Below are 24,965 nucleotides of genomic sequence, written 5' to 3' on the forward strand. Positions count from 1 at the left end.
ATGCACAGCACCTTACAATGTCAACCACAGCCTCCTCGGGTAGCTCTCAACCTGGAAGATCCTCCAAGATGAAGGAGCTTGGAGACTGATGTGCCTCCTAGGTTCATTCCAGGGTCTGCACTTCTCAGGGTATTATTCTCTACAAATCACCAGACCCATGAGATGCTCCTCAAACAAGGGAGAGTCTGTGATCCAGCCAGCCTGGAAGGTATATTCTCTTTTCCCCTTTATAGTGAACCTGAAGGCTTTGGACAATTCCTGCTTGAGTTGGTTTAGCTCCCACATCTGGAAAGACCAGCATATATGGACGACTGCTCTTCATAGCGTTTCTTGAACAATTTTCAATAACATTTGAAGAGCCACATTTCACTGGGTCAGCTCTTTCACGGGGGAGGAAAATGGTCAGAGAATGCACAGGGGCAGACGAAGAGTTTCAAAGTATAAATATAAGAAATTCGCCTCTTTTCTTTGCCACACTTCAAATTTTATTCTCCATATTAACTTATAATGTTTTGTTTGGGGCCAGTGAGATAGCTTAGCAGGTGAAGGGGCTTGCTGCCAAGCCTGGTGATGACCTGAGTTCAGTTAGTTCCAGGGACCCACGTGACAGAAGGAGAGAAATGAGTTGTCATCTCATCATCTCATCCTCCACAAGCTCGCTGTGGCATGCTTACACACACACACACACACACACACACACACACACAAAAAAAAAAAAAATCTAAAATATATCTTTAAATAAGAAAAACTGTGTCTTTATACAAGCTGCATCTTTTGCCGGGCGGTGGTGGCACACGCCTTTAATCCCAGCACTCAGGACACAGAGGCAGGCGAATCTCTGTGAGTTCAAGGCTAGCCTGGGCAACAAAGTGAGATCCAGGACAGGCACCAAAGCTACCCAGAGAAACCCTGTCCCGAAAAACAAAAACAAAAAAACAAAAACCCTTCATCACAAGATGCAGGATACAGAGGAGCCATATCTCTGCTTATCCCTGGCTTCTCCTTTCTTCACAAGTGATGGGATCATGATGCAATGAACCTGGTCACTAAAGAAAAACCAGCCAAACCCACTTCTGGAAAGTAGAAAAAGAAGTAGCTCCATCTTTAGAGTCAGCAAAAATAGGAACTTTAGTGAGTCCAACTGAAAACACAGGGATCAAACGCAGTGTGCTGTTGGCTGACTCCAGGGCTCTGGGGCCTGCAGCCTCTGGACCCGTGGCCCCCAGCAGACTTTCCTTCCTAGGCTCTCCGAAACTGTGAAACTTCCCAGGCAAGTCTGGCCCTTCAAGTCAGTGGCTGGCAAGGGAAAACGGACCAGAGCAGTTGCTGATTTGAGGGCTAAGGACTTGACAGGACAAGAGGTGGCTTCGTATCCATGGACCCATCCCATCCTGAGAGAGGAAAAGAACCAAAGAGCTGTTCTTTAGGGGACAGTGTTCTGCAGCAGGTCCCTTCATCTATCCACTTTCCATTTTTATTTTTTCTGCTTCACAATCATATTTGATATATTTTTAAAGAAATTATTTTTTGAGACAGAGTTTCAAGCAGTCCAAGCTGGCCTTGAACTCACTGGATAGCCAAGGTCGACCTCGGACTTCTGATCTCCGCTACCTCTACACCTCCACAGTGCTCGAATTACAGGTGTACACCACCATGCCCAATTTATGAGGTGCTAGGTGTGGAGTGGACCCAGGAGTCCTGTGTGCTAAGCAAGCACTCTCTGACTGAGCCCTAGCCTCAGCCCGTGATTATCTTCTAGAAGCAAAAGAAAACCTGCTTCAGAGGAAGCACTCCACAGTGTGGGCCTGTGGAATTCCCACAGAGAAAAAATTCCCTACGGCATTTACAATACACATTTATGATCCCTATCCCCCCAAACACATATAAAAGCTCCTCCATGGACAAAGGTCAACAGATAAAACAAGCAGAATGACTAGCTCCCAAAATCTCGAGATGATGGCAGAGACCTAAAATGTTACGAATGTACTGGGCTTTAGTAGGACACAGTTAGAAAAGAAATAAGCACAGGGGAAGAGAAAGGCATAAAAATACAATACGAAAACCAAAGATTCAGTGACTGGTGTTGACCAACTGGTTTAGACACAGTGCAATAGGGAATTAGTGAATTGCCAAGTAGATGTGAGATAATCACATGCGGCCCAGGGATGAAGGGAAGAGTGGTGAGAAATAGAAAATAATGTGCTGTGGGATGGTCTGTATGTCAAGTGTGTTGCTGATTGGTCAATAAATAAATCACTGATTGGCCAGTGGCCAGGCAGGAAGTATAGGCGGGACAAGGAGGAGAATAAAGCTGGGAAGTGGAAGGCTGAGTCAGAGAGACACTGCCAGCTGCCACGATGACAAACAGCGTGTGAAGATGCCGGTAAGCCACGAGCCACGTGGCAAGGTATAGATTTATAGAAATGGATTAATTTAAGCTGTAAGAACAGTTAGCAAGAAGCCTGCCACGGCCATACAGTTTGTAACCAATATAAGTCTCTGTGTTTACTTGGTCGGGCCTGAGCGGCTGTGGAACTGGCAGGTGAGAGAGATTTGTCCTGACTGTGGGCCAGGCAGGAAAACTCCAGCTACAATAATGGCTAAGAGACAATCAGAAAAAGGTGGAGAAAGCCAGGCATGGTGGGACCCACCTTTAATCCCAGCACTTGGGAGGCAGAGGCAGGTGGATCTCTGTGAGTTTGAGGCCAGCCTGGTCTAGAGAAAACCTGACTCAAAACAAACAAACAAACAAACAAACAAGATGGAGAAAGTCACACAGTCAATTTCCAAAACCAGATCACAAGAAAGGCAAGGTGACAAAGGCAATAATTCACCACAATTGGCAAAAATAGGAAATATTTACATTGAAGACAAACCATGAATATTTCCTCTCAGTCATGTGGCAGAAAAATCTTAGAATTAATTTTTTTTAATTCTCATATTATATACCAAAGAAATACAGATTTATAAGGACTAAAGGCTGATAACAGACCTGAAACAGAAATAAGAGAGACTTGGGATAATGCCTGCAAATTGCCTATTAAAAAGTTGCGGTTTCTAGTTGATCTCTTAGCAAGGAGCACAGTCAGGCAAAGGTGGAAGAACATTTGTTCCATGTCTACCTGTTTGGAAACAGCAAGGACAGGACAAAGATTTCACCTTTGCGAAGGCTTCCGAAGAGCGGAAGTAAATGTAAGTCTGCACTGTAATATTATCAGCAAAATCAAAGGAGAGGGCTTGAAGGGAGGTGCCTGTAGGTAGCTGGCAGGGAGGAGTTGGGCTCCTGGGGAAGAGGTGGGAAACTGGAATGCCTATGATAAAGACGCATTGTTTACGGTACGAGGTTGTCAAAGGATAGATAACGTTGTTCTATCTTTTTAAAACCAGGAATAATGATACTGACGGTGAACTGAGACATGAAACAAGACTGAGGAGATGGACTAGCTGGTCAGCTAAAGACCATAAAGAGCTTTGTCAAATGGATTTGCCAACTCCTCAAAAACACAAGGCTGAATACTCAGGGCCCACTCAGGGGGCGAGTGAAGTGGACCTTGGGTGAGGAGAGCTGGTGGAGGCTGTGGGAAGACAGACTGATCAAAGCAGAAAGCACTGGAGTGGAAAGCAAAGAAACCTCTTGTTCAAGACTGTGAAGAGGGCACAGCTACAAGGTTCAGTGGAGACTTCAAGAGCCAGAGAAGGCTATGTATATGCAGTTCAAAATTAGTACTTTCAAAACGTTAGTTTTGAAAGTATTAGCAATTTTGAAAAAGTATGTGTGAAACTGCAAATGAAACACAGTGTCTTTATCTTTCCCTTTCTGTCTTAATTTATTGAGGCTGTTTGTTGAGAAGTGTCTCATGTAGCCCAGGTTGGCTTCAAGCTACCCATGTAGCTGAGGTTGGCCATGAATCCTGATCCTCTTGACTACACCTTCCAAGTACTAGAAGCACATGCGTGTGCTTGGCTAAATTTCTTAGATAAATATATTGATTTCCAAAATGGAATGAAGCACAGAAAAATCTAAACTGGACCTATGACTTAAATAAATCTTCCCTCTCCTTGTTTATTCTATTTCTCTCTCCTTCCTTCAGTGTATGTACTAAGTAATCTTTAAGGAGTTAGATAATTCCCACTATAAAGAAAGTATTCTTGGACCAGTGAGAGGGCTCAGCAGGTAAAGGTGCTTGCTGCCAAGTCTGACAACCCAAATTGGATCCCTAGGACCCCCCATGGAGGAAGGCAAAACTGACAAAATGTTCTCTGACCTCCACATGTGCACATGACCATATAGATACAAAATAAAGAAATAAAATGAAATTTAAAAAAATTAATCATTCTACAAAATAGGTCTGAGAGAAATAATTCCAACACATTTCAGGAGGCTAATGCAACCTTAGAACAAAACTAGACAAAGACAATATATAAAAATTGTGATGTTGGGGGCTGGAGAGCTGGCTCAGCAGTAAAGAGCACTGTCTCTTCTTCCAGAGGTCCCAGGTTCGGATCCCAGGACCCACATGGCAGCTCACAACCATCTGTAACTCTGGTTTCAGGGGATTCAATGCCCTCTTTTGGTCTCTGCAGATACCATGAATGAACATAATACACATACATACATGTAGGTAAAACATTTATACATATAAAAGAAACAGAAATAAATCTTTAAAAAAATTATGATCTAAATATTTAATAAAGCATTATGTATTAACTATAGTATAATTAGGGATTAGTACCAAGAATGCAGGGCTTATTTGATGCTAACATTGTTTATTAACAGAATTGACTGCATGATCAGATAAAGGGAACTCACATGTTTATTTCAAATGTTTACATAAATCTATGTGTTTCATTGTGGTGATATTTTGTTTGTGTTCTAACAAATAAAGCTTGTCTAAAGATAAGAGGGTGGAGCTAGCCATTAGTTAACCATAGAGATCTGGAGGCCTGTACAGACAGACAGGAAGTGATATTGCTTGGCAGAGAGAGGCAAAAGTTAGCCACTGGGCAAGAAACTGCCCTTGCCTTGACTGCTGACAATATGCTGTCCAAACTGGACAAGCAGGACACAAAAGAAAGTGACTGCTGAACTTTGCCAAGACAAGGTAGGACAGCCCTTCAGAATACCTTGCTTCACAGAAAAGTCTGTTAGACATTTTAGGCCTGTAGGCCAAAGATGGATGCCCCAACATTTCAGAGAAACCTTGGGTGACTGTCCATGCAGCCAGCTTTTTCTGTCATTTCTCACATATTTTGGAAGTCACTAGCTTGCACTTCCTCCTTACTCAGGTAATATTATTTCCTTCTTGGGTTTCTGATGGAGTTGAAGACTTTATAGTTATAGTTATAGTTTTCCTTGTTACCAGATTCAGAAAAGAAATTCACTAAAGAGGTGTAAGGTGCATAGGGTTGAGAGACATAAAAGATAGTTTTGGTAATGCAAGTTAGAATAGAAAATGAATTAGGTACAACCTTTTGGACTCACCAAGATAGGATAGATAATGGCATATTTTCTCTGAATTTGTCAAATGTTCATGGACTTAGACATTGTTGATGTTTTTATTGCCTGTATATATTGTATATAGTTATTGTACTTATTGTATATAGTTTCTCTTATATTAGTTATATATTAATTTATATATAATATTTTTATATTAGTTATTATTAGTTATATAATTTTTTTATATTAGACAAAAAGGGGGAAATGTGGTGATGTTTTGTTTGTGCTCTAACAAATAAAGCTTGCCTAAAGATCAGGGGCTGGAGCTAGCCATTAGAGGTCTGGAGGTCTGTACAGACAGACAGGAAATGATATGGCTGGGTGGAATAAGGGATATAAGGCAGGCAGAGACAGGAGCTTGGCTCCCTTTTTGGTCTGAGGATTTGTGGAGGTAAGAGGTGACTTTGGCTGCTCCTTTCCTTCTCTGATCTTTCAGCATTTACCCTGATATCTGACTCCAAGTTTTTATTATTAAGATCAATTAGAATTCATGCTACATTTCATTGATGCAGAAATAGTATTCTAAAATATTTTTAAAAAATCAGCCCTAAATAAGAATTCTCTTGAAGCTACAGTATTCCTCAGTATCTCCTAGGGATTATCACATTTAATGACAAAATATCATGAAGTTGACTATAAAATGATAACACTATTATGGCTTCTACTGTCACCACACAAGAGGTTTAAGCCACAAAAATGACAGTAGAAGAAATCAAATGCTTAAGGAACAGAAAATGGCAAAGTCTTCATTATCCTCAGAAAAAGAAATCCTTGACAATAACAAGAGAGCAATTTTAGAATCTACATGACTGATACAAAGTATAAAATTCTAGTAAAAAGCCAACTAACGATCCACTTTCACATTCATGGATGAGAAAATTCAACATTCTGAAAGTATCAGTTGTAACAAGAATGTCACATAAAGTGAAGACAAGATATCTAATCCTGCCCATATTTTCTCTTAAAGAATTTGATAAGTTAATTAATACTGAAATTCACATAGAGGAATAAAAGGTTGATGATATTGAAAAATAGTGACAATTTTAAAAATGAAAGATAATTAGAAAGTGATAGTAACAAAAAATATGTGACCTTAGTACAAGTCTGGACATTAGTCACATCATTGGGTCTAGACACAGAAATGAAACACACACATATATGAACTGGAATATGACAAAGATGTCATCAAAATACATGGAGAACATAAAGTCTGCTCCGAAATGGGGCTGGGTCAGTTGTCTTTCCAGACAGGGATGGCAGACACCTACTCTACAACACACATACATCCAAAGTCTAATGACTCGGAGCTCTAAATATGAAAAGCAAAGCAGTTAACCATGATAAACCACAGAATGTCTTTAGTGTCTGGTTCTAAAATAAATATCCATATCCTATAAGTATGAAGAAAAAGTTTGAACTCCCAAAGAGATTTGGTGTAGAAGACAAGAGCAGGGGGCAGACCATGTTCTAAATGCACGTGTTTTCACTGGAGAGAAAAACCTGATGGTTCAGAGAAATGTGTGCAGAAAGGATCATCATACCAGGCATGATGAAAATTACTACTGAGATTCTCTGTCCAATCTTTCAAGTGAGTGAGCAAAAAATATGAAAATAGGATGTTAATGCACATATTTGAATACAAAGAAAATGGAAAAAAATCATAGGTTGCTACTAGAAGCACAAATTTGAAATCACTTTGGAAAGAAGTCTAAAAACACACACAAAGTTGATGAAGCAGGTACTGTAGGGCCAACAAACCTAGACACACACCCAAGAGGAACAATTGCAAGCATGTACAGGAGACCTGTTCGAAGACGTCCACTACAGGAACTCGAACTGTAGTGGTCTACAGCTCTGAGTACATCAGTTCATGAGGACACGGCACAGAGGAATTAATACCCTTATATCCCAATATGTTAATCCAAGAAGGGGTCTTTGAGGGGAAATCTGAAGTGGTAGAAGATACGAAGACTACAAAGCCATGTATGAATCTGCCGAAACAGTAACACATGGTTACATGAAGAGTCAGAAGCACAAATTCAAAAGCGTCTCCAGGAATGTTCACTTTAGCATAGTGGGGAGAAAGCAGAGATTCTAATCCTGACTCTGTGGTTTACATGCTTAGACAAGCCACTTACTCACACTAAGCCTTAATTTCCTATCTGTAGCAAGAAAACAATCCCCTCACCTCAGGAGACTTTGTAAAGGAGAGTATCTGGTTATGAAAGTTATGTTGGATAAGTGATGACCCATTCACTCCACCTTCTCTTGTCTTTATTATACTTGTTGGAGGAGGGCCTGCTTTCCTCTGCATCTTGAGCCTCTGTGGAACTCCAGGGGTTTAGCTCTTCCACAGGATCTGAGTTCAAACCTTAGGCTTTCTGAAGATACAAAACACCCAAGTGCAGAAGCATGAAGGGCTTCTCCTCACATACAGATCATAAATAATTAACAACACGACAAGAAGTTGGTAGGATTGAGAGTTTTTACTGACGCTATGCTGTTGGGGACAGAGGATGGCATCAGACTATGGAGAGCACATCAGACTGAGAAGACCCTGACAGCCCTGACGAACCACCCATGTGGGTTAACTTTGTGCTGCTCGAACAAAGTATCTAGGCAAAACCATACATAAGAAGGAAAGATTGGCTGGACGTGGTGATACATGCCTATGATTCCAACATGTGAGAGCTGGAAGCAGAAAGATCAGTTCAAGGCCAACCTCACCTACACGGTAAGATAGTGGGCAGCATGGACTATGTGAAACCTAGTCTCAAAAACAAAACAAGAAAGAGAGTAAAGGGAGAGAAAGATGAAGATGAAGAAAGATTTATTTTTGGCTCATAGCTTGAGAGGTTTAAGTTGATGGTTTGGCTCACTTGCCTTAGGGTTTTTGGTGTGGGATATACCCTGTAAGGGAGTCACATGGTGAAGGAAGCAAAATGAGAAAGGGAGGGACCAGTCCTCAGTGACCTAACTTCCTCTGCGGAGTCTGTGCTGCTCAATAGCATCCCAGGCTGTGGACCACGCTGTTAACACACAGGCTTTTGGCAGATGTAGGATCTAAACTGTAGCACCATCTTTGGCCACAAGGAACCAGGGCACTGCTGACTGTAGACACTTCTAACTCACCACCACAGGCCAACTGGAAGTTCTGGCTTCCTGTGACCCTCCATCTTCATCATTCAAGGCTTCAAGTTGGAGGTGGTTTTGCAAAGCAATGAGCTAGAAGAGTATTTGGGGAGGAAACAGAAAGGCTATGACTGAACCATAAAGAGAGGAGTTGAGTAAGGGGTCTCTTGAGACCCAGTTCTCAGTAGGTCCTTTGTCATGAGACAAAAGAGAGGTCTCATACCGGAAGTGATAGTGTACACTTTTAATCTCAACACTCAAGAGGCAGGGGCAGGCAGAACTCTGTGAGTTCAAGCCCAGCCTGGTCTACATAGCAAGTTTCAGGCCAACTAGAACTATATAATGAGACCCTGTCCTGGGGGTGCGGTTGGGGGTGGGAGTGGGGGGTGGGGGTGGGGGGTGCGGAGTGGGAAGAGGTCTCCAAGGGAATGCAGAAAACAGACAACCTAAAAGAAAGTTATGTACCACATGGTCAGTAGGGTCGGTAGGCTGAACCACCTCAGGACCCAAGTGTTACTTAGAGTATGTTTGAAGGAAACAAAGATTCTCAAACTGCTAGTAGACCTTCTAGAAAATGTCCCAACCACAATCATTTCTGCTCTGAGTTGTCATCATTTGACATCTCTAATGTCTAATAATGTCTTGTAAGCTATACAAATTAACCTAGTTTTCTTGGGTTTTCAGGGGAAAGGGGTTAATTCTTGTCAAATGATGGTGTTTTAGGAATGGCTGCAGTCAGAATATCAAGACCAGCTCTTGTAGTCAAGGGCCAGGGGATCCTGGATGAAGGCCTTCAGGCTTTGCTGTTTCTGCTTCTCCATCTGGGCACACTGATCTGGTCACTTTTCTTTCCCTGTCTTCCAGAAAAGGTAGAAACAAGGAAGAGTCCAGAAGAGAACACTCTGTGTTCATAGGAGGCAAAGCAGACGTGAAGCCCAGGGCCTAAGGCAGGGCTGCTGGCTCTGGGATGATTCAAAGGGCACAGAATTGCATCAGCCTAGACACCAGCTCCTCTTTCAACAAGAAGGGTCAGTGACACGTGCCTACCCACCCTTATCTTAGTACTCAGAGTTTCTGAATAATATAGTAGACCAAAATTGGCGTGGATTATGCCCTATGAAGTGGGTGTTCCCTTTAATCAGGAGGCTAAGCTTTTTCACAACTTAACTCTTTGAAATGCCGACCACATGTTCTCATTTTAAAAATCTCCCTGTTGGAAACGTACTTGCAGACTGAAACACATGGACTTTACGGTAACAACATTTCCGACTAGTATGTCTGACCTAGAATCTGCCTAGATCGGAACTAGGAATCTGGTGACACCCACAGAGAGGGGCCAGTCATGGAGGAGGGTAAGAACAAGGAATACAGGACCCTGTACTCTTCAGGGTCTGTGATATCTGCGGTCTACTGTGTCTGCTTCCTCCCTTCCTCACACCGCCCACATCCCTACCCCTCTGGATTCTGTGTTCCAGGACAATTTCTTTTGATTTCTTTCCAGGGCACAGATCAAGGGCATTACGTTTATTTAAAGCAATTTTTTTTTTCTCTTGAGATGCCAAAAGATAGTTCTCTAGTATGGAAGAAGCTTTGGTAGTAAGAAAAGAATTAAAGATCTTCCTTATTGCCCATAGCTCCCACCTCAGAAGGATGCCCTTCCTGAGGAGGAAGCTTGCTGGGATATTCCCCTCAGCATCAAGGTTAAGAGGAGCTTTGTATCAAAGAATCCTAAAAAGTATGGAAAGTATGCAAACACACAGAACAAAGAAAGGCCAACATATTTCTATATCACAACATCATGACAGGTCCTGAGCAGTTCAGTAGAGGAAGAGATTTTGATTCTATGTGTACTTATGGGGTCCCACTTGAGTTAGTTTGGAGCTTCGTGGAAGATACAGAGGAAAGCCATCTTAAGATTCCCAGAAGGAGACAGATTGGAGGGGGGGACTCCCAGGCAGAAAGAGGGGAAAGGGAGCCCCCCCCCCAATTGCTATGACCATTTCTAATGCCAGGGACTTTCTGTGACATGTCCATTGACTTCTCACCTCTGTGATGTGTTAGCTCCTTTCAAGGGGTCTGGCACTCAAGGAGACCAAGCTCATCGTGGAAGACCATAAACTAGCTAAGAAGTGCAGCATGGGGCAGCTGCACAGTGCTAGCTTTCTTGGGAATCTCAGGGCTAACACAACCTCTGCAGTTGGCTGTTCCCAGGCTGCAAGCCCAGGTGTGAGTGTTTCCAGTCTTTGGCTCCCTCATATCTGTATTTCATGTGTGTCCACCCATATAAAAAGTCTTTTTTTTTTTTTTTTTTTTTTTTTTTTTACACAGGAGAGGCGAAGACACTGGGTCCTGGGTACCATGCCTAGTATCACCAGCCTGGCTATCCATTCACCATTCAATTCTTATGGCCACCAGCTCATGGCTTCCAGCTACAGAAATGCTAAAGTGGGTTTGTGGGGAGGTAGGGTAGGCGGTCTGATCTACCATGCAGTTTCCCCAAGGGAACTGTAAGAAGTGAAATGGCAGGCATAAGATCTGGAATTAGAAAGAAATCCATTTTGTACCTTCCGGGTGTGGGCCTTTAACTCTCTGAGGTCTCTCCCTTCCCTTCTCCCCAACTGTTTATGAATGATAATAGAGAAGCTAACTGTTAGTTGCAGCTTGTTATTACTGATACAACTATTAACTCATAGCAGCAATGAATATGGCTATCTTGGTGATTAAACAAATACAGAGCCTGATACATGTTGGGAACTTGCCACATGCTCCCTTCTTTTCAGCTCAAAATGACAAACCTTCCCTCCACATGAAGGCAAATGTGTTGCCAACCTTTCTCTAATGCCAGTGAGGATAAAAGGCCAATGGCTAAAAGGTCGCAGTGTTTAACAGGCCAAATTCCAGCTCATTCTTCGGCTTATGACTTAGTTATTTTTGTTTTGAGCCACAGTTTACAAGAACTTTTTGTATGGACCTTTGCTTTCTCAAAGGCGACCAATGGGCCTCCTTGGCTATCTCAACCATGGCATGAATGAGTTTGAGGGGACTCTGACAGAAGCAGATTTTAAGATGATGGCAGACTCCTGGGATCTAAGGAGCAGGAAGTAGTCCTCACCAGCCTCTGCCGTCTTTCCAATGTTCTCCTCTCAGGCCTTGTCAAGAGGGAAATCTTTACTAGAAAAAGCCAGGCAAGATTTGCATTCACCAGTAGACCAGGATTAATGTAATGGGATGACCTTGTGCTGAAGTGTGTGTTTCAAATAACAAGGACTCCGTCCAGGTTTGATAGAGAAATGAGCTGAGATGAATTTCAGTGAAATATCTCCTGACAATGCCAGCCACTACGGATGGAAGCCACTATGGATGGAAGCCACTACGGATGGAAGCTGAGGAAGCAGCAGCAACCCACAGACCTGCCTTCCATGCATAATAGAGTGGAGGGCTATCTGAACGTGGAGGGAGGGGTGGCTGAGCTTGGAGCGAGGGGTGCCTGACTTTAGCAGACCAGTGGAGGTAGTAGCATGTGAGCCTGTAATTCTGGAAGCTGATCCACTGCATGACCCTACCTTGGTGCTGCTTTGTGCTGGGAGTTTAGTAACTTGAGAAGAGTATTAGATACAATGTGGATGAGGCTGATCCCCACTCCAGGGGCAGCATCTGTTCTCCAGCTGTATGGGGATTTGTTGTTTAAAAAAAATCACACTTCTTATTTGGGCTTCTCTTTCAGGCTTCAACAAAACAGAACATGACAATCAAAGTTCTAGATTATACCAAGCTTTACTTTAGCAAATAACTATATGGAGTAAATAAGAGGAATTAGTCATTCATGTCCGAATTACCTTTAGTCAGAAGACATAAAGTTTGGTTTTCTCTCATGCAACATTCAGATAGTCTATGTCTAGCTTCTGCCTGGAATAATTGGTCTGTGTGAGTGAAACTGTTCTCACACCACAGAAGTCAACACAGAAGAACATGGTGACCACCAAAGGCATGGGATTACTCCCCATCAGCAACCAAGCAGTCCAGTTTGCAGTAGACATCAAGGAGGAGCCCTCCAACTTAGCATGATACGGTCCACCTGGAGACAGCATGGGATCCTACAGGGTGAGGGCTTGGGCCTCAAGAGTGACCTACCCCCACTTCACATACCACTGGTAAACTTCAGGGTGTTTGAACTATGTTTCTGATTGGTCGATTCTAATTTGAGGTTCCCACAAGCCCCTCCTTGGGGTACCAATAGTTGGCTTGTGCATCTCCCAGAACTCAGAGAAACCCTGAATTTACAGGTTTATTATAAAGGATTCTGTGAGGGGTACCGAGGAAGAGAAGAGTAGAGGATAAGAGGAGGGGTGCATATTCCACACCTACCCTCTAGGAACCTCCTTCAGTTATTTCTGGACTGCTCAGTTCAATGACCTTTTCAGCGTTTTTTGGAGACTTCACAACATAGACCAGACTAAAGCTTGAAGGGGCCAAGTGAGGAAGAGGTGGAAGTGTTGTCTAAGGCTATACAACCAGGTTGTGGCTGGGAGGCTTTGCTCAGAGGGAGAGTGGATGCCTGTCATGTACAAGACTTGGGGGTTGATTCCAGGCACCTAAAAACAAGCTAATAGAAGTCACTACGTGTAGAGCCAGCCAGGATTGTCTGTCCAGATTCTTCTCTGCCCCTCTCTGTAATGACATTCCTTCCTCCAGGGGATGATGCTGACTCCTTCTGAAATGGGAGTCTTATAGCCTATAATCACATGGGGTAGTTCCAGGGAAATTTTATGGCCAGCTTGGAAAGCGCAGGGGTGGAGGTTGAGAATTTCTGGCCTTGGGGACAGCAAGCCCTACTAATTCAGGGCCAGCATTGGGGATGAAAGCAGGAGGATATCGGAATAGGAGAGGTTGGTACATGGCTGCATGATCTCAATGGTGAGTGGCTGGATGCAACTTCATCTCCTCAATGTGTAATGGAATTATGAAACCAATTCTTAGGAAACAAGGAAGGGTTTTAAACTTTTTCAGTTGCAAAAAGGAAGTTGAGCTCACTTCTTCTTTGTTTTCCACCTTAAGACTTGATATAGGCCTTGCTTCATTTTTCTGCTTAAGTCACTGGAGGCTGAAATCAGCCTGTGGTGACAATGCTTTTTTAGAGTCAGACTATCAGATATCATGACCCAAGATGGATGTGTGTGGGGGCGCACACCTTTAATCCCAGCACTCTGGAAGCAGAGGTAGGCAGATTTCTATGAGTTTGAAGCCAGCTTGGTCTATATAGTGAGTTTTAGGCCAGCTAGAGCTACATAATGAGATGTTTTCTTTAAAAAACAAACAAACAAACAAAAAAAACCCTAAGCATCTCTATACTGGTGGAGGGCAACTTTCCATGAAGCTCTGCCTGGAATGAGAAGACTCAGGGCCTTTTTTCTTTTCTCTTTTTTTCTTCTAACTGCCCTGACCTAAGTTCTGAGCTTGACTTTGGTGAGAATAAGTAGGAGCTTCCCTCCAGGGAAAGGTAAGAAGTCAAAACCGGTCTTTTTAACTCTCCCTGTCTTGACATTCTATCCCTATCCTCCTCAACAATCCAAAGCCAAGAACTTTCTAATGTGTAAAACTTGCTGGCAATTTTCTAGAATCTTGAGAAGATGAAATTGTGCCTGAATTAGGGTTTTTGTGCTTTAAGAAAAATTAAATCAAAATAAATAGTTGTCCTATGACAATAATTTTCTCTTTACAAAGGGTGGGACTCTAGCTAGGAATTTAGTGTCTGATGACTTCTGTGATACAGTGAGAGCCTGGGGCCAGGGCTCACACCACGTTAGTAACTACACAACCCTCTCTCTCTCATAGCTGAACAAATCTTTGCAGATATTCTTAGACCCAGTCCTTGTTTATATCTACGAAGTTCTTGTAACTGTCTATTTAAAGATATTCAGAGATTTGCTGAAGCCAAGTTAGATCAAAGGGGGGAAATGATATGAAACCCACATAGGACGACATAGACACCCCCCCCCACCCCACATGGCAAGATGGTTCAGGGGATGAAAGCACCACCAAGTCTGATGACCTGACTGCCATCCCTTGAGCCCACATGGTGGAAGGAGCGCCAACCCCAGCAGGTTGTTCACACACACACACACACACACACACACACACACACACACACACACTGAGAGAGAGAGAATCTAAATAAACAAACAAACAAATAAATAGATGTATAGGGTTTTTTGTTTTGTTTTTTCAGAGCCAAGGACTGAACCCAGGGCCTTGCGCTCTACCACTGAGCTAAATCTCCAACTTTTTTTTTTTTTTAAGTTAAATGATCAGACAGCACTGCCATTGCCAGGCACCTCTCTTGGTAGCCTGTTTTATGCTGTTCATATTTATTGACCATTAATGCTTACTCCAGGTGACTCAGTCACCTGATGGGGAGCAAGCAGAGCACACAGATCAGTTCCTCCTCTAGAAGAAATTTCTAGCAACTCACTCTTTCATCACACTGCCATTTCAGACACTGAAATGAAGAGAGTACTCCACTCTCCCCACCCCCACTCCCATCCACCGCCTGGGAGAAGCGTTAAGAGCAAACGAAATTCTCATGGTATTGTCACCAAACAGCAAACCACCAAGACAGTAACTTGCAGCTTCCTGGAAGTGGCTAGATCTGATAATCAAAGAAGACAAAAGAAAAACAAATGCCTGTTCCAGCAGCTTGGCAGCCAGGATGGTGGCGGCGCAGGATCAGAACTGGGGAAATCGGGAAATACTCACGATCATTATAAAGGTGCCCAGGAACTCAGAGATTGTTTCCTTGGCTAGACGGCTTTTCAGGGCCAGCCTCTGTGTGAGGCTCCTCTTGGTGCGTTCCTTGTCAGAAGGCATCTCGGGGTTTCTGCCAGAGGTGCGCCTTCCACTGAGGCCTGCTTGCTCTGGTCCTTGTCCTCACTGCCACATAAAGAGAGGAACACTTAGCTCCTGGTGGATTCCTGGAGATGACTGGGGAGATACTGACTACGCAAAGGCTGTCCCAATTAGAGGCTGTGACTTAATCCTTGTCTGTTTCAGGCCGTCAGTCCCTGCCTGCTGCTATTTGCTTGAATTAGTGAGTTATAACCCCAAATCCTCAAAATGATCCTGACAGATTAATCATTACCTTTATTCTCTGGCTTCCTTTTCTTTGTTGGCTTTTTAATTTTTTTTTTCCCAGGAGATGAGAAAAGAGATGCTGTGTGGGTTGTGTTGCCAAACCACAGAGATGGGCCTCAGTCCAGAAGAGATTTATGTTACACAATTTCTGCCTTCTGATGATTTGTTTTCTCCTATTCGGAAGTGGGCGGGCAGTTTGGGTGTAATTTAGAATTGTTAGGTCAGGTATGGATCTCGTCACTGGGAACACTCTCTACCGAAGGTTTTCATTTAAACTGGAGGGTGTAAGGGACAGGAGGCTCCTTGTCACATCTAGCAGTGCCCCGGGGATTTCACGAAACCACTCCAGAGCTGCTAAGGACTGCTCTAGAGACAGGTAAATTAACACAAGGGGGTGGGCAGCTGGAAGGCTTCACAGTGTGAGTTTATGGGACAAGATGGGAACTCCCTCTTGTTTACGGAACTGGTCTCCCTATCTGCTGAGCAGATTTAGGATTCAAGAATCAGAAAGACAGAGAAAGCAACAATACACACCAGAGAGCTGAGATTCCAGCCCCTTGAGCCGAGAGGGCAGTCCGACTATGCCATCCCAATTAAAGAAGAAAGGGGTGACTCTGGCCCACTAAGGCGGCTAGTTCAAATCTGATGAACTAACATCCTTGCAGGCAGCAGACTACATTTGAAAATAGCCTCTTGTCCTGTCCAATAAGCAAGCCCTGATTTCCAAAGCTCGTTTGTCTGAAAAGATGGAATTCAGCTATTGTCTCTCAATACCCCCAGGCAGTCCCACTGAATTCAAACCCACACTGGGCTCCCTCCCTCCCACAGAGCAGCCAGCCCAGTTTCGCTCCTCTTTGGGGCCCTCCCCTCCCTTTCTTCGCAGGAGGCCTCCAATCTTTTCCAGTTGAGGAAGCAGGCAGGAAGGAGTGAGCAGAGGATCTGAGGAAGGCAGCTGGGGGGAGCCCAATGGCAGGACCAAACACCTAAGCCACACCTAAATTTCATAGTTCAGACCAAAGAGGTCACATTATAACAAACCCAGGGTAAAACCTAGCATTTGGGCCTTAGCTCCTGATTACATGGTCATGGAGAAGATGGATAAAACCCAGAAATTTGCTTTAACTCCTGGCTAGGTGATCATGGATAGCATGGTCTTGGAGAGTTTCCTATGACCACACTATGCCCAAGTCCTGGTGGCTAGACCAGAGGAACAGGACTTTATTGTTCTGACTTCAGCTAACAAGACAAAGGGTGTTCTCCGGAGTCTTCATTCACTCACCCGACAAATATTTATGGCATACTTGCTGTGTGCCAAGCACAGCCCTTAGCAAAAGAGTGCAGGGCAGTCTTCCTTGCCTGTCACAGGGCTGAACATGACAGAGACCAACAAGGGAAACACTCACACAGGCACAAGTAGACACATGACCCACGGGGGGGGGGGGCTGTATTCCTATGTGCAAGCACGGCAAGGGAGGTTCACCTTGTTGGAGAGATCTCTGTGGTGTCTCCCAGGAAGCCACGTCTGAGCTGAGATCAGGAGGCACAAGGGTTACTCACTGAAATGGGGAAGGAAGTGGATGTGAAAGGCTCTGAGGAGTGGAGTGGGGGCAGCAAGGTGCCTATCAGAGAATGAGAGACACACCCAGTGCCGTTAGCCTCCAGGGAGAATGAAGGAGCAGGGTGCAGGACGAGCTAGAGTCAGGGAACCAGACTCTAGTGAGCCTCGTGAACCGTGTGCCGGGGTGGAAGTGTCATAAATTACTGGAGTAGAAGAGGCAGGCAAATGAGATCATTAGACCTTCAAGAGGATGAAAAGATCACCCTCTGCTAACCGTCCCTGATGAACTCCTGGTAACTGATGACTTCTGTACCCAGTGTAACAAGTGGGGAGCCCACCAGGCTCCAGGGAGTATCTCCAACCCCCTGGCCACACAGACAGTCCTGGATAAAATCAGTGGGTCACAAGCCAAGTGGTGCCTGCCTTTGATCCCCACACAGAAGGAAGTAGAGGCAGGCAAGATCTATGAGTTCAAGGCCAGCTCTGTCTACAAGAGCAAGTTCCAGGACAGTCGGGACTACGCAGAGAAACCCTGTCTCAAAAAGAACAATACAAAAAGACATGTATGTGAGAAGGGGTCCTCTGGGGAGGAGGAGGAAGAATGACAGGGTGGGGGAGGGAGATAAAAAAGGGTGGGGGCTGGAAGTCAACAGAATACCCTAAGCACACATTAAATTGTCAATGAACAAATTTAGCCAATTAAAATCTGATAAGCCAGCGGGCGGTGGTGGCTCATGCCTTTAATCCCAGAACTCGGGAGGCAGAGGCAGGCAGATCCCTGTGAGTTCGAGGCCAGCCTGGGCTACAGAGTGAGTTCCAGAACAGGCTCCAAAGCTACACAGAGAAACCCTGTCTCGAAAAACAAAAAACAAAACAAAAACCAAACAAAACAAATCTGATAGGCCTAGCTGTGAGTTAGAGAAGGGGTCAAAGGGAGCCTAAAACAGCCATCCATAGATCCATGTGGGGGTGTCACATTATTCTAGAGCTGAGTGGCAGCTTTCACAAGGAAAAAGTGGAAGCTGCTAAAGAGCCTTTTGCATTCTGTAATGGAGAGGGTTGGTGGGACATGGAAAATAAAAGGACCCATAAAGGTATTTTGCTGGGTCCTTAGCTGACTGGGTAAAGCCGCACTAAGTCTTTGGGGAGGAGCCCTGCAGAAGACCAGAACTGTAGTGAGGACAGTGAACCCGACCTACGTGAAATCCACAGGTGCACAGGAGAGATAAGACGTAGGAAGCAATGTGGGCCCACTTGAAAAGGGTGTGTGCAGGGAGGTGACAAATGAAGCCATTAGGACTGATCAGGAGAGAGAGAGTGTGAAGATCCTAGAAACAGAGATTGAGCAAATGTAGTTTATGCTTAGGTGAAGGTTAGCATCTGCTGTTCACTATCACTGTAATTCATCATCAAACATAATGCCTCACTTCTGTCCCCAGACACCAAGCAAAACCTCCGAAGTATCCTAAGAAAGTAAGCAGAGAACATCACCCTGCCCTTTCTCCACCTTGGAGGGACCTTTGTGGAAATACCCTCCCCTTCAGTGCTCTAAGTGGATACATGAGGCTACTGGTAATTTCCATCCATGCAGTCATCAGTCAATCCATCCCAGGACTGTTCCTCCTTCAAAATCTTTAACACTAAGGTTCATTCCATTGAGTGAAATGTCCATTCCTCGTTTTCTTTCATCCATACTCTTTCTGAAATCTGCTTGACATCATGCTCACAAAGCCAGCCTCCCTTCCCACTGAGTTCTTACCATGGGCTTGCCTGGCTTCATGATGTTCTTACCTGCATCTCGGGTTCCACTGACCTGTTGACCCTCGTTTACATCCTCATTGCCCAAGCCCAACTGTGAGTGTGCTTGGCTATGGCTTTTTCTCAAGTGTTCTCTCCCCAGACAGCTGGACAATACTATGGAAACTCATATGATTGTGTGGATTGTCCCTGTGGCAGGTAATTATGGCACAGCGTCAGCATTGCTATTGTGGCCTCAGTTAACCGGTCATGTCCATGGCTCCAGATTTTACCGTGAATTGTAATCATCCATTTCTTTGGGGCTGGACCCCCCAAGGACTCCGAGTACACTTGATCATCTGGATCCCACCATGATTCCTTCTCCACAGCAGGCACATGCCCCTCCTAGGCCCCTCCAGCTCCCACTGCCAGCCTTCCAGCACAGCTGATGTCTTCCCGGGATCCCATAGGAAAACAGGTAAGGCTCATTGGCTATGATTCTTTTCGTGTCCCTCCTTCTCAAACATGTGCCCAGTTCTGATTCTGTGTCCTCTCCCTTTCTTCTTCTTGCAGTGAACCCCCTTTTGGCACTCTGATCCAGCCTCCAGGGACTCCAGACAGTTAACATTCCCCTCACCTCCTTTCTTTCCCAAACTGGCTCTTATCCCAGGGTCCAAAACAAACCCGAGTTTCTCTTATGATGAAAACATTCTTTCAAAGTTGTTTTACTTCAAATTACCATTTCATCTGGCTGTTCCATTTTTCCCCTCATTTTTTTTTTGGAGGGGGAGATAAACTTTTCTGAATATAAAATCATATTAACTCAAAAAAGCTATGAACATTTAAAGTAAAACATCAAAATCTCATAACCCCTGACCTCAGAAATAACCAGAATTGGAATAGGACTCCTATAGGATTCTCATTAGTAGATATGTATAAATATTTTTCCTCCTAAAAGTGAGACATTTACTTGATCAAACTGGTTTTGCTCCCTTAGAATCGATTCTGTTCCCTTCTATGCCAATGTATAATTCATCTGTCTAATGACTGTGCAATATTCTCTTGTACAAATGTGCCATATTTAAGCAAGCTTCTTTTAGCAGAAAGTTGGTTATTTCTACTTCTATTAAAACAGAGCCCCAGACCTCCCAGCTCCATTTGGGACATCACCACTGTAAAATGTCAATAGCAGGCCCTTACCAGGCAACTGCGGGGAGGTGTGTGTGTGTGTGTGTGTGTGTGTGTGTGTGTGTGTGTGTGTGTGTGTGTGGTGGGGGGGGTTCTAAGTGCCCACAGTGCCGTCCCCCTCCCGCGCCCCTGGTGCTAGGAAGAACAGGAGCTGTTAACAGTTACCAGGTGACATCACCTTCTCCCACCCTCCCCACTCTCCTCCACCTATGCTGACTGTGGGCTGGTGACCAGCCAGGACGGGAAGGGCATGATTCCAGCCATCCTTCTTGTATCCCAAAGAAGATACATTTGGGCACAGGTGCCCTGCACATAGCAACTGGTCTCCGTTTCCACTGCCCTGGCCAGATGCCCTATCCTCTCTACAATAAGAGAGCAGTAACTCAACTGACCTACAACACTGAAGGCCTCAGCTGGCTCTTTGAATGGAACCTGTGTCGGCTGGGCGTGTGAAATGCCCTGTGGGATATAGACCACCCCGCTCCAGCTGCAGGACTTGGCCAGATGTGGGAAGCTGCAAACTGCTGAAGTCATCTGTCATTCAGTCATCCCGTGGCAAAAGGCTCCGCTCTGGTGGACTCCTCACTCCAGTGACTCCATCTTCCTTTCATCTTTGTGGGGAGAAAGGCCACGACAGTAACAAATCCTCTATCTCCAGATAATGCTGCCTTGAGCTGTGCACCAGACAGACAAAGGCATTGACCTGAGTGTTGGAGAGACCAAGCTTCTGATGAGGAAAATGTCATACTGTTACTTTATCATAGAGCTAATGCTGTTTCGTTAGTTATACTTGGAAAAAGACTGAACTTAATTCTAAAGTTCATTTGTGGCACACACTTTTAATCTCAGCACCTGGGAGGTAGAGGCAAGTGATCTCTGTGAGTCTGGGCCAGCCTGGGCTACAGAGCTAGTTTCAGGACAGCCAGGGTTACACAAACCCTGTCTGGAAAAACAAAAACCAAAAATAATAATATGGGCGGCGGCACACGCCTTTAATCCCAGCACTCGGGAGGAAGAGCCAGGCGGATCTCTGTGAGTTCGAGGCCAGCCTGGGCTACCAAGTGAGTTCCAGGAGAGGCACAAAGCTACACGGAGACACCCTGTCTTGAAAAAAAAAAAAAAAGAAGAAAAATAATAATAATAATGAGAAACAAACCATGTTGGGAAAGACATTAAAAATATAAAATGTATATCTAAAATCACAGTTTAAATTCTGGTATGTATATGTGTGGGTGTATATGTGTAAATATAATATATATATATACATATGTATGTGTGTTTATATAAATGTTATATATTCACACACACACACATATGACAGAAGATCTGAGGCTTTCTTCTGCCCTCCATGTACGCTCCTTGGGTACAGGCAAACACACACATATTTAAAAACAAACACTTTGTACATGTGCATATTAAGCAATAATACAAACCTCTACAAAATCCTATAAAGGTAGATAGGAATGCATTATAGGATTTCATTGTAGTGTTGTTTTTCCCTACAGAGTGAATAAGACTACTTATAAAAACAGATGACTGGAGTACTGTAGGTAGCCACAGCTCATTGCAAACACAATTACTGATGTTTTTGATGTAGCATATTAATATGGTCTGAACAATACCCATTATATCCCTTATCTTACAATATGAACATTTTTCTTATTTCCTTTTCTTATTGTTTTATTTGAAATCATTACAGAAGTAATAAATCAATAATGAAACCAACATCCTTATATGGTTCCTTAGTTTAAACACAATGTCTCTGGTACATCCACCATTCATATTTCTATTAGCATGCTAAGAGTTTTTGTTAATTTCTAAGACATACACTCATTTATTTATCCAGATAAGTCTCACTACTCAGCTCTGGTTGACTTGGATCTCAATATGTAGTATAGTTGGGAATTCACAGAGCTCTGCCTGCCTCTGCCTCTTGAGTGTTGGGATTAAGGGTATGTTGTACACCAGCATGCTTGAAACCGAAGACATTTAAATAAATATATTTATATATTTTTCATCTCTCTCTCTCTCTCTCTCTCTCTCTCTCTCTCTCTCTCTCTGTGTGTGTGTGTGTGTGTGTGTGTGTGTGTGTGTGCTACATGTATGAGGATGCCCTGAAAAGCCAGAAGAAAGTGTCAGGAAGTTAATAAGCAGTTGTGAGCTGCCTGTTACCGGTTTTGGAAACCAAACCCAGGTCCTCTGAAAAAGCAGAACAAATTCTTTCCTTTAAAAAAAAAAAGCATATTTTATGTACTTTATTATTTAAAAACACTTAAAAATTTTCAAGTTAGCAGTAAAATATTGGCCGCAATATTTTACTAATTAGCACTATATACGTTTTAAAGCTAACTAACATTGTTTCACTGCACATGATTGTAAAGTAAGAAGCTCATCTCAAATGTCAAACTAGTCTCAACATGTGGTCATTAAATCATTATTTTTGGCTCCAGGCACAAATATTTATTTTAAAAACTAATTTAACTACATTAACATATTTGTCACTCTAACAAGATCAAAGTATTATAGTTTAAAGTAGCATTTAACCTCTGAAATCATTCTAAAAAGAAGACACATAAAGAGGTTGAGAAATCAGCTATAAAAACAAATAACAACTCATCTACTTTTTTAGAAAACTCTTATTTTGTTATTCTTCCGGAATGAACTTTTAACCTCCAAGCCATGGCTCCAGCCCTGCTAAGAGGCAATACTAAACATGGATGGTCATTGAATTTCATCAAATGGCTTTAGAATACTGAATGAGTTTATGTTAAATAAGTTCTTCCATTTTTATGTTATTAGCTAATTACATTGTTAAATGTTTCACTCTTGAGTAGCTTTGCGTACCACACACGTAAATGGATAAGACCAAACGGCTCCCCATAATGTGATTTCATGAACATTCATTCAGGAAAGTTTTATTGCTAGCATCTAGCTTTATTTTTGAATATTTAGAGAATGTGTTATCTAAGATTTCAGCTTTGGAATATCTTTAAAAAGTCATTGGGGGTCAATATATGATCAAAGCTGTTAAAGTTCTGGAAACTTCCAAAGTCTGTCTTTGCATATATATTCGTATAGTAATATATTCATGTAGTCAAGGTTAATGATTATTTAAACTTGTGCTGCTTTATTATAATTAGTGTAGTAGTTTCTTATGTTGCATAACAAATTACCAGCAATGGGCATTATCTCAAGCTTGATTCCATCAACACAAATGTGTTGTGGCACAGATTCAAGGGGCCAATAATCCAGCCTGGTGTAGATGCTTCTCTGCTCAGGACCTCATGAGGCTAAGATCACGGTACTGGCCACTATATCACCAATTGGAGGCTTGGACAGAGGACGGTCAGTATGTGGGCACCCCAGGGTGTTGGCAGACTTCCTTTCCTTGTTGAAAGACTAAGGTTTCATTGTGTGGCCAGCAATTGGCTGTAGGTTGCTAGCAGCTGTCCTTTGGTTCTTACAATGTGACCCCCTCCACAGACCTTTTCAAACTGAAATCATTTACTTTAAGGGGATTTCAGTACACTTTAAGGGCTCACCTAATTAGCTATAGCCATTGGGAATAATTATCCTCTTATCAACTGAAAGTCAACTAATTTGGGGATCTTGCATCTGGATGGCCCCCATGCCTTCTAGTATAACTTAATCGCAGCATAGGCAAGCTCTCATTGTATTCACAAAGAAAGTCTGACTCATACTCAGGTGAAATATAGTGTGTATGTGCACTAGAGTGAGAAACACAGAGGCCATCCTAGAATTCTGCTTGCTCCTCTTTACCTATCTGGTATTTCCCAATTCTGGGGAAAGAATACTCAAAGCTTCCAAGATGGCGGCTGTGTAAAGTGCTTCCAGCTTCAGTGGAAAGTTTGGCTCTCTGTGTCAGTACTGTGTTGCCTGTGACACTGGTAAGCCCAGTGTTTCCTACATTTCTCCTTCCTCTGTCTCTCTTGTTAGGGTGCGTCCCAAGAGAGAGTCTTGCGACAGCTCCAGAGGTCAGGACTGAAACAGCATCTGTTTGTAGTCCACGTGTTGTCACTCACCGGATGGCTCACCTTGCTGGCATGAGGCCACACCCACACCTGCAGCCTCTCCACCTTGCCTGGCTCTTCCCTCAGCTCCTTCAACTCCCACACGAGGCATGAACATATTGAACTCCACAACGAAGCCTCCTAGCTTCTGCAGGCCATCCGTGTCATCCAAGGTCAGAGGTCATTGGAACTGATGAATTTCAGTGTCAGTCTGTTCTCATAAACCCCGGATGACGATGGCAGGTTCCAGAGTACTCTTGATGGCCCTCTCTTGGTGACTGCCCACCAACTTCTCTTCCTGATCTTCTTATGAACTTCAAGTTTCAGGTATGAAGCAATAAATCTGTCAGAGGCAGCCAAACAGCTCCTAGAACTGCGCAAGGCTGATTCCTGAAATATATTTCCTCATATAGACACTTAGGTAGGCACACACACATGTCTATGTGTATATATTATTTATGCAGATTATGCATAGAAATATATATGGTGTAGATATATATGTGATTATACAACTGCTGTATGTAGTTTTGCTTCTCTGCACCCTAAGCTGTTTTTGTATGAATTTTCACCAGCATTACAGCTTCCCAGTAAGCTATGCTTTTTGTGGAAGTAAATTTTTCCCTTTGAACATTAAATGTTTTATGTCTTCTAATTTAAATAATAATCATTACTCCCATTTTTGTGTTTGTTCACA

At 43.4% G+C, this 24,965-nt stretch overlaps 1 protein-coding gene across 1 annotated transcript in view; it reads right to left on the reverse strand.

Moving 5' to 3' along the window:
* The window catches only part of Aqp9 (aquaporin 9), a 52,797-nt gene extending 36,898 nt beyond the window's left edge, over positions 1-15,899 (reverse strand). Inside the window, exons 1-2 of the mRNA XM_059268206.1 lie at positions 15,765-15,899; positions 15,383-15,556 (exon numbers count right to left, since the gene is read on the reverse strand). Of these exons, the coding sequence (XP_059124189.1) occupies positions 15,383-15,493 (111 nt within the window). The 5' untranslated portion in view covers positions 15,494-15,556; positions 15,765-15,899. The remainder of the gene's footprint in view (positions 1-15,382; positions 15,557-15,764) is intronic.
* Between the last annotated feature and the right edge of the window lie 9,066 nt (positions 15,900-24,965).

This window comes from Peromyscus eremicus, chromosome 7, assembly GCF_949786415.1.
Source record: "Peromyscus eremicus chromosome 7, PerEre_H2_v1, whole genome shotgun sequence".
NCBI classification, from domain to species: Eukaryota; Metazoa; Chordata; class Mammalia; order Rodentia; family Cricetidae; genus Peromyscus; species Peromyscus eremicus.